Source organism: Cylas formicarius, unplaced genomic scaffold, assembly GCF_029955315.1.
Source record: "Cylas formicarius isolate icCylForm1 unplaced genomic scaffold, icCylForm1.1 PGA_scaffold_3__17_contigs__length_32017465, whole genome shotgun sequence".
NCBI lineage: Eukaryota > Metazoa > Arthropoda > Insecta > Coleoptera > Brentidae > Cylas > Cylas formicarius.
In genome coordinates this window covers 7,798,337-7,808,856 of record NW_026844326.1, presented here as the reverse complement: position 1 = coordinate 7,808,856, position 10,520 = coordinate 7,798,337, and the positions used below count along the sequence as shown (strand labels likewise).

At 32.4% G+C, this 10,520-nt stretch overlaps 1 protein-coding gene across 1 annotated transcript; it reads left to right on the top strand.

Annotated features, from left to right (window-relative positions):
- The first annotated feature begins 4,563 nt into the window (after window positions 1-4,563).
- On the top strand, window positions 4,564-9,289 carry LOC132699751 (uncharacterized). The gene is made up of 8 exons (XM_060666626.1): window positions 4,564-4,811; window positions 8,420-8,479; window positions 8,532-8,582; window positions 8,634-8,705; window positions 8,788-8,832; window positions 8,891-8,986; window positions 9,044-9,100; window positions 9,156-9,289. The coding sequence occupies exons 1-8, from the start codon at window positions 4,700-4,702 to the stop codon at window positions 9,224-9,226; spliced, it is 564 nt and encodes a 187-aa protein (XP_060522609.1). The 5' UTR covers window positions 4,564-4,699; the 3' UTR covers window positions 9,227-9,289.
- Window positions 9,290-10,520: the final 1,231 nt, after the last annotated feature.

Genomic DNA, 10,520 nt, shown 5'->3' with positions numbered 1-10,520 from the left:
GATAATAATAATAAAAATAAATGTAAAATAAAAAGGTATATTAGAAATTGTGTTAGTTAATGCCCTAAGGGAGTTTCAGTGTGACCAGTAAAACGTAGACTGTAGCTGACGTTAACCTGTAGCTAACCTAGAAGTTGACTTATAAAATAGACACCCAAACTATACTCTTTATAAAAGAGAGAGAATTTATGTAAGACCTTTGAGGAATTTTGAAATTGACACTAATTATCATCGTTTACTGGATTTATCAGTCGCAAATGCTTCACTTTTATATAAAATGGTTCAACATGAACAAAAAATTGACAGAACATTTTATGTCAAATTGAATATTCCAAAATTAAACTTCAAATTGCTGAAAAGTGAAAAAAAAAAACACCGATGAAACATGTACCAAAAAGTCGCAAGGGATTCACATAAAAGAAATGCTAAAATTGAAGAATTGAAATGCAAAATGGGATAAATGTGACATCGAGATCTTTATAGTGTTTGAGTCAGAGAGTTTTTAGGCTGTAAATCCAAAACTGTATATCGCAGTTGTTTTGACAATGCTATATTTTTGAAAATAACCAGTTACAACAACGTTAACTAAGTAACCAGACCTTGGATATCACAAGCGTGCATAAGATTGGCTACAATCATCATTCGTACAGCAGACTGTAAAAATATATTCTTTATTTATATTTTGTAAACAAAGCCCAATAACAGAAGACAAGAAATTTTTAAGTGCCCTTATCGCTCTAAAAAATTTTTATCACGGATATCAGGTATTACAATAGTCTGAGATTAGTTTACCTTATTTTGATTACTTTGGTATGATTCACTGGCAGGATATTTGATAAGTTGACAGCAAAATCTGGATGTAATTTTAGATTAACTGGTGTACTCCTACTTCAAAAGTGAAGTTCGAAAACGAGGAATATCGATTTAGATATACCGAAGCGTATGTCGCAAGAGCTGGACGTGGCTCCGTGGTCTAAGTCGCCTGAAAACTGGTCATAATAGGTAAAGACAAAATTCCTATTTTGGAAATTTCAATGAAAGGGTCAGGTAATAGAGGGTCCAGGCTACGTCTCAACAATGGGAAAGTTCTCAAGTATTTGGCTTTTACCACCTTAATTTTAGTTGTAATTTTGTATTTCTCGAGAGTGGTAGTGTTCAGAGACTTTTAGATTTTTTATAAAATAAAGGGAATTGATTTGATTCAAGTTATTTCATGGTATTTTTGGCATTATGGCACCAACTCCATCAGGTACATCAATTTTATTTTTAGCTATTTAGAAATTTTACGGTTACTCTTCAATGCACAATAAATAAATAAAAAGGGTAACTTAAAAAATACGTATTTATTAAATTATTTACTGATTGATTAGGTACAAGAGTAGCATATACCGCATATATATGCCGCACATAGTAGAATTTGAACTAACAGAATGACTTATTATCTTTAATCTGGTGCAATTCTGCAGCCATTAGCTGCCACTCCATCCACAGATGACAGAAGACGAGTTGAAATTATATGCATAGATATATAATTGCTGGTATCGACTGACATTTTTATTTTGAAAAAACCTTGTACACAGGTTCAATTTTAAAACTAAAAACAATTAAAGTAATGTTAAACACCTTGTATATAAAAGAATAAAACAAGAATCGGATTATATTTTAAAGATTTTCTAGTTCAAAAATCATATAGAGATTTCACAAAATATGAAATAGTAATTATCTGAAAACGGTGATTACTGGATGTAGTGGAAAAACAATAGACATGAAGGCATTATTTTCTACTCTAAGTTGCAAGCTGTCAAAAGGACTGAGTAATTTTTTTTTCAAAAATACGATAATTGGAATTTTTATTTTGAAAAAACCTTGTACACAGGTTCAATTTTAAAACTAAAAACAATTAAAATAATGTTAAACACCTTGCATATAAAAGAATAAAACAAGAATTGGATTATATTTTAAAGATTTTCTAGTTCAAAAATCAAATACAGATTTCACAAAATATGAAATAGTAATTATCTGAAAACGGTGATTACTGGACGTAGTGGAAAAACAATAGACATGAAGGCATTATTTTCTACTCTATTTTCCAAAATCAGACAGAAGTTGCAAGCTGTCAAAAGGACTGAGTAATTTTTTTTTCAAAAATACGATCACTGGCTGAGTAAACCCATTAACTATCCAATTCTGGTGGATCCCACTACAGCTCCATCATCGACTAGGGGTAGACCAAGAAAAGAATTTTCGTCATCCAGCGATAGATCAAAATGAAGAAAAACTGAACAACTTCGAAGTTCATTTAGCCCTCAAGAATTGGCATTTGCAACACAAGTGAGTCTGTGTACTGCTGGTCAACTGGATGCGTCTAAGATTATCAGAGAAGCCGCGCTCAGTACTCCCACCAGAGCATTCAAATGCCGAAAAAGTTTCAAAGTAGCAACTGAAACTCCTATAACCTGTGAAAATGCTCTTTCGATATTAGTTGAGCTCAAGCTTTCAAGAAGTTAGTATTAAGGTCTACGATTAATCAGTCTTAGAGCAAAACTGCAAACTCTTTCCACCCAAGAACAAGGTAATAGAAGAAAAAATATCCTGTTATCTTCCACGGAATTCTACAAAAATTTCTGAGAGTGTGCTGAAGTCGAACTTATAAATATTAAATCACCCAGCTAAACGCATAATCGAAACTCAAGATGTCGTCATTGACTCGGTGACTGATGAAAACTTGCAGAACTTGCAGCTTCTTTGTAAATGTAAAAGTAAAAACAGACATTTGAAGGGCAAGATATTTCTGATGCCGTTATATTTTTTACAGCGGTAGTTCCTTTGCAGCTAATATATAGTGATGCTAACAGTAAAGAAGTTGTTGTTTGGAAGAATCCAAAAACATCATCTTTAAGATTTTGTAGACCACTTCGCATTCAATTTCTTGAAGAAACGACAGCTAAAATATTGTTGAAAGCCAACTAAAACAACTTTAACCACTCGAATGTACTTTTAAACAAGAAAAAACTATATATCTTACATCATATATCTTGCAATGATCGATGGAAAAGTGTGTAGTGCGATCATTGGAACGAAGTCATCACAAAGATGTGAAAAGATATTGAAAAAGTTTTTAAAAAAACCTTAGATTCGGGGTATCAACACTATATGCTTGGATTAGATTTTGTGACAAACAATCAAAAAATGCTAAGCTCGAAGTGCTGACGAAAAGAAGAGAGTGTGATGATAGGAAAAAAGAGGTTCAACGAGAATTTCGCTTAGAGTTGGGGCTTATAGTTGGCAACCCAAAACCCAGATTTGGTAGTTTCAATTATGGCAATTCAGCTCGAAAATAGCGAAGCCTCTGCTAGCAAAGCAAGTATTGACGAGACGTTAATTACGCGTTTTATATCATTCTGCAAGTCGAAAAGTTTGCTGTTGACACAGCAAAACTATTTAATCAGTTGTATCCATGGTATTATATGCCAACTTCTGTGCATAAACTATTAATACATGGAAAACAAGTAGCAGAAAATGCGCTATTACCAGTTCCACAATTATCCCAAGAGGCTCAAGAAGCCAGAAATAAAGAAGTATCCTGAAGATTTCTCTCCAAAGTTTTCTCGTGTAAAAACAATGGAGGATGTTTCCAATACACTTCTTGTATCCTTACATCTCTAGCCTTAGGAAGCATCCAAAGAAAAAACTGGAACAAATTTCTGCCGAAGCCCTAGAAATGCTAATATCGAGGCTGTTCTCAAGATTCTCTACATGCCTCAGATAAAGATAATTACATTTAAATCGATTCCGAGTTGAGTGAGAGTGATTCAGAATTATAATTAGTTAGTCGTCCTTAAATTTAATTTAAATTAAGAGTAATAATTAGTGAGTAGTCCTTGAATTTACCTTAAATAGAAATATATAAATATCTTTTAGTTTTTCTGGTAACAATTAATATATTTTATATACTGACTCGCATTACATTTTTTTTATTACAATTATAAGTGAGGTAGCCAGAAGGGTCAAGATTTAAACTACCCTCCAGATACCTAAGATATATTGAATAATCTGTGACAATGCCCGATGCCCTAATGCTTTACCCTATATTATATAATATAGAAAGCTCCGTTTGAAAATATTGACTTTTGGGGCAACTTTGCAGACGAAGGCGCTAAATAATAATAAGTTCTAGTATCAGTAGAAATAGAGATGGGATTACGGAAATAATTTTCAAAAATGTTCAAAAAATGAACGTAAGTATTGTCTATGGCGCCCGATTGAAAAAAACGAAAAGTTCTTGCTACTGATAAGCCACGACAATGCGATACGGAAAGTATATTTCCGAAACTATTGTTATTTTTGTTATATTTGGTTTTTGAACCACCTCGTACAATTTAACCAGAGGTAATAATTAAGCCTTGTGTCAGTTTATCCCATAAACATCGTTATGTAACGAATCATTTATTAATTACAAATATCGCCTAAAACGATTTCTGCTATTAAAAACAAACGTCTACTCTATCAACGCCTGAAGTCTCCTCGGAGCGCAATTCCTTGAACGGACGGCGAAGATTCAGAAACCGTCCTGACATAAATTCTAAAAATAGTCATGAAGAAGTCGTTATTTTTCAACTAACTATATAAGATTCCGTGTTGAAAGTGATCCTATCAGTTTTGGTGGATGTGCGAATACGTATAATGCGAACAAAGGACGATGAATCTGCAATTGGCGATAGTGTTTGTTGTCACTTTTAGTTTCTCGAATTCCTCGCCTTGTGGAAGTCCTTCACCTTATCCTCAGTTCTTGCCGGTGGCAGTAAAAGTGGGTAAGTTGAACGTTTCGTCGAATTAAAATTAAATAATTTAACAGATACGCCGGGAAAGAAAGCAGTTACGAACCAAGATCGACTGTTAATAATATACACTATTATATATAAAGAATTATTTTATTAACAGTTTGGAATAAAATAAAGCAGTACTGGCAAACAGAGCGTTAAAACATTCCAAGGTGATTTCTATCTAACATGTCGGGTATAACATCTACTTGAGTTGAGCTACAGTTCCTCTTAATGTGACACACGACTTCATTAGAGGGCACTGTGTTGGTCGTATCTCGACTACTCTAGGGCTTTTCATACCATTAGTCACAATATTCCGTTCCCCGTTGGGGAGGCATCTGTGAATTTAATAAAAAACTTACTTAAGCAAAATGTGATCTTGGACCGGGTCGAGTCTGCTTACCTAGACATAAAAAGTGGAGTTCCATATTTTAGCTCCGGTTTTGTTTGTTATTTACACAACATGATTCTTAGATTTCTTCGAGTACTGTAAACTACAGTCATATATTGACGACAATCATCTCTACCGTGTTTTTGACCAATCTAGCTTACAGCTTGTCTGCCAAAACATCAACAGTGACCGTCAACAGAATTTCTAAAACTTATGGGTTGTTCTTAACCCCAAAAAAATCTACGGTTTTTCGGCCGTCCATTGCTTTTGAAATATTTGCAATAATAGGCAATATTATTCTGCAATTAGAAAACGAAGCAAAAAATGGGGGGGTTACTTTTAGACACAAAATATTGAAAATGGCATCTCGACTTCTACACAAACAGCTATTAGTCGTCTAAAAACTTTATAGCGACAATAAATTGTTTTCCACTAAGCTAAAAACCCGGTTTCTTTAAAAAATGTAACAAAAACTGAGCAAAAACTATGCTTTCATTTTTACCTGTTAGTTTTGTTTGAGGTTTAGGTTTAGGTCTTTTTTCCTATATTCGAGGTGTAAACTCCCCAGATATATGCCAACGTTTTTTCCAATTCTTGAAGCACTTATGGTAAGCACTTTCTGCTATAGCATTGAGTTCGTCCAGAGATGTTTTCTTTATATCCTCGATCGTTCCAAATCTCGTTTCTTTTATGAGTGTCATGAGTTTTCGGAACAGGAAAAAGTCGCAGGGGGCCATATCCGGTGGCTGAGGATGATAGTACTTTTGTTTTTGGCCAAAAAGTTGTTTTCCCAAAATTCCGGACTTATTCTTCGCATTGCTGCTCGCAACGGCGCATAACTTCAAGGTAATGCTCCTTATTGACCGTACGACCTTGTGGTAAGAAAAAACTAAGCAAAACCTTGACATTTGATAGAACTTAACGTGCTTTTTTCGGTCTTGGTGATTCCATTGGGACCACCGATCTTTGATTTCGAAGTAATAACCATATACCCATGATTTATCACCAGTTATGACCTTTTTGAGTATTTTGTTAAACAGCTCTTGAACGATACTCCTTCCACGGTACTTTCGTACAAATTTAAACAGCTTTGTAACAAATTTTGCATCTACACGTTTTATGCCCAAAATTTCGGAAAAAATGCATGGCACGAGAAAATAGAGATGCCACTTCTCTAATGGTGATTCGAAGATTTGTTAATACCATTTGTTTGACTTCTTCAACGCTTACATGAGTTTTTTTGCTCAAAGTAGATTCACCATATTTCATTTCAAGTATTTTGCAGCACTGTATTCCATTTTTACGCCAATCTTTTGTTTTTTTTTTTGTACAGCGGAAAATCGCCAGCACACAAAACAGGTCTAACGCTTCTGTCTCACAAAAAAAGTAAAAGCGCAAATTGGCTGAAACTGTAAACATATGTTAGGGACATGTGAACCAACATAACAAAATAATATATCGAAGATCGAATGCACGTGGGTCCGCCCAATTACAAACGTCACCTGACTTTTTGAACACACTTCGTATAGGCACAATATGAAATTTTAGTTTAAACCATATAAGAATTGTGTAATTCAATCAAAAATTCAATAATTCAAAGCTCTAAAATATTACGATTACTATATGTATGTAGATTGACTCGCAAATATAAATTTCATTAAAACCTAAAACTGAGCATTAACTGCATTAACACCGATGTTTATCAGGTCGCATGGAAGTCGGTTGCAATTCTGGGCAACAACGGCATACATCTAAAAAAAAATCTTGGTCACAAATTTCGGTTTAAATAACATATAACTTCAAAACTTAAAGTCACATGCTTTTCTTTTATAAAATATTGAAATACGAAAACCGATTAGATCTCTTAGACCGTAATGCAAATATACATAGAAAAAAATTTCTAACAATTCTATCATACCATAAGCGCTCCTTTTCTTGCGGCATAGCATTTTACATCAATATATTTGGCGGACATAATTTCTCTTGCAATTTTTTTGTCAGCAGTAAGGTGTTTTATAATAATGGATATGCTTTTTTATTTCATACCTATATTAAAATCTTTTTTCCTTTTTTTCTCAGAACCTTCTTATCTCCCTTACAAATATATTAATTAGTGCGTAGTTAACTTAAGAGTTACATGTTAGGGTTAGATACATATCTATGGACCTTTTTATTTGTTTATATTAATATTTTGTAGGGATAGTAATAGTGTTTGTGATTAATAATATCCATTTAGAAGCTGTAAAATGGCTTTATTGTAGTATTACTTTTTACAAAACTTCTGCATTGCTCCTGCGTCGGTTTTTGCTGAGTCGAAATTACTAAAGTTTCGCCAATCATCCTGCCGGCTTCTTCTTCTTCTTGTAGTATTGTTTATATGGTAACGTTAATAAATAAGTATTTAATTAAAGTAATTTAATTTATATTACTATTATTACTAGTTTCTTAGGAATAAAACTGGATCAAAAACTGACTTGCAATAATGACATTAATTTCCTGAATTGTAAAATAGATTCAAATTGCTTTGTAATACATTTAAGGGAAACCGCCTCAAACGAAAATTTATTTAAAATACAGAAAATTGTAATTAACGTGGTGCGTATGTTCAAAATATCAAAAACTTCCAGCAAAATTTGTTTTGCATGTTTGGGCATGTAGATATTACCATCGCTTTATGAAAACAACAAGTTAAAAAAAAACGTCTCTTCACGTTAAACTTACACCTCACGTTTCTTCAATTTAAGTAAAAAATGAAGGAATTCCTTACTGAATAGTGCTACTACTCGCTACCAGATTTTTTATTGAATACTTACGAAACAACTGATTCCTCAATTTTATTTTCTGATTTGTACTGTGAACCATTTCATATTTTGATTGCAACATTTATATTTTCTTTCTTCTGTTGACATTCTCAGTGTAATTGTACAATTTAAAGTATAGAAATCAATTCTATTCAATCATATTGTATTCTATACGTCTCAGGCAAGTAGTAATCCATTCAATGGGTATTTTCAATAGCATCTGACTGGTAATAAATTAAACCTTGCATAATTCAAACAAAAATTACTAAAACAAATAGTAAAACATTATGTATTTCTAATACTATACTAATACTATACTATAATAAATTCTCTAAAGCGTCTATTCTTTTTTTAATATTTCGGCTCCACATTACTGAAATCAAGATAATACGCTTTCTTTTCAGATTATGCACCTCCTCCTCTAACTAGAATCAAACATCATGGATCTTCACATAATGCGTTTGGTAAAGCTAAATTCCTAAAAAAGTTGATAACTATATAAACCCATCATTTTAGATTTTGAAAAATCGTCAGCCCCTACCATAAAAGACAAGGATGAAAAGAACGGTAACTCATGTAACAGAGCTGAGTGCAATTAATTATGTCCTTGGTTTTCAGAAATACCGAAGAAAGAGGACGCCAATTTGGTTGTCACGTCTTTAACAGGAAATAACAAGTCCGAACCAATTAGTAAGTGACCAATATTAAATTTGCGATAACAAAATTTGTATACTAATTGAAAATGTCGGCTGTACTGTTATATTTTCTTTAGATCTTCTTGCACTCTCGACACTGCGTGATCAAAATGAAAGTCAACGTAAGAACCCTATTTCTGAATGATAATTCTTCTTAACTATAATATATAAAAATTTCAGTACCACCTAAACGGCTCAACAATAAAGCAAGACGGCGCAGGGTAAAGCCAAAGGATTCGAAGAAGTTAGTTATAAACCAAAACAGCAACAATTATTGTGAGTACAGAAACAGCTTTCCAATTTTTAGATCCACATTGGAATTCCACATTTTAGGGTCCCTGAAATCCATTAACGATAAACCTGCGTACGAAGTATTAGTTACGGATAAAGGTAACCGAAAACTTATTAAACCATTTTGATAATTAATTAAAAACGTATTTTTTAGCGTCGGTGGCACGAGATCTGAAGGACACTACTGAGAGTGCTCTCATTACCGTTCAGAAAATGAAAACATAGGATTACGTCAGTGATAACAATGTAAAGCTTTTGGCATAATAAATATCTTTTTCGAAGCCGTCAGTCGGAATCATTTTTTCTAAAACTACATTCATAGAATGGTTAATATTCTGGAATATCGATAGGTTGTGCGGACTTTATTTAGTCGGTATTCTTCAATATTTTACCTTACTGTGAGTAAATCTTAATATGTCCTATAAACCGCAGTGTTTTTACAATAATACTTTACTCTATAAATAGTGCATTTTCTTACTTTATTTTCTTACTTTTTAAATTAAATAATGATTTCAATTTTAAAGCATTGTGTCATAGGTAAGTAGGCACTCCAAAATCAGTTTCCATTTGTACCTTTTTTAAATTAATATCTTGACTTAAGATCTCAATTTTGAACTAAAAATTTCCTTACTGTTAATTACTAAATCCCAATTTATCGCAAATTATCTTATCCAAATATCCTTCAAAGGGAGATTTTGGGAGACTTTTTGTTCAGTCTACTACTATTGACTGTTATAATTTATATGTTTATCTCATCTAGATTACATCAAATGTTAGGAGTATGGAAAGATGCTTATACCGATCCAGAAATATTTAATTACAAAAATTTAAAAGGAATACATTTTTTACCATGAATGTTCATTTTTTTAGTATATCATCTTCCGTTTTTGGTTAGCAGTTCCAACAATAAGAATATAACGATTGTACTAACGAAGCCTAGATGAAAATGGTTTTCGGGAAGATTCGAGGAAAACTATTATCTCATTGACTTTTCTTGTTAGATTTAATTTTCCTAAAAATACACATTACCAAAGTACCGGATTTTGCAAAACGTTGTCTTGAAAAAATGCTTTGCTCACCTGTTATATAAACTATTTTATAAATTGTTATACAAATTTCTATTTAAACATTATTTTTCAATCATAAGTAATATAACATGTATATATAATCTCCAGTTCTAAGAAATATTAATTGCTATTAATAAATAAAGAAATAAGTAAGAAAGCATTAAAAAACATTTTGACAAATATTAAAAAATACAGGGATTAACTAAAATTAAAAGTTTAACTCTCTCATCAAAAGATGGGGTGCTAACAAAACACTCTCATTAATGGCTATGTAGAGGGTTTCCTGATTTATATTTTTAAACTCACCTCACAGAGTATATTAAAGGGAATAGAAAAAAACTTTTTTCACAAAAATTATGATTTTTTCGAAATTATCTTCTGAATGTACCAGTAAAAACAATTGAGTGTCGCAAATGTAGGAAAAATGAGAAAAATAACTTTTTGTAATGGAA

Bases quoted from the DNA above. Each gene is read 5' to 3' on its own strand.
- LOC132699751 (XM_060666626.1), top strand. From the start codon at position 4,700: ATGAATCTGCAATTGGCGATAGTGTTTGTTGTCACTTTTAGTTTCTCG. The intron at 8,706-8,787 runs GTAAGTGACCAA...TATTTTCTTTAG, and splicing joins TAACAAGTCCGAACCAATTA to ATCTTCTTGCACTCTCGACA. The intron at 9,101-9,155 runs GTAACCGAAAAC...CGTATTTTTTAG, and splicing joins AGTATTAGTTACGGATAAAG to CGTCGGTGGCACGAGATCTG.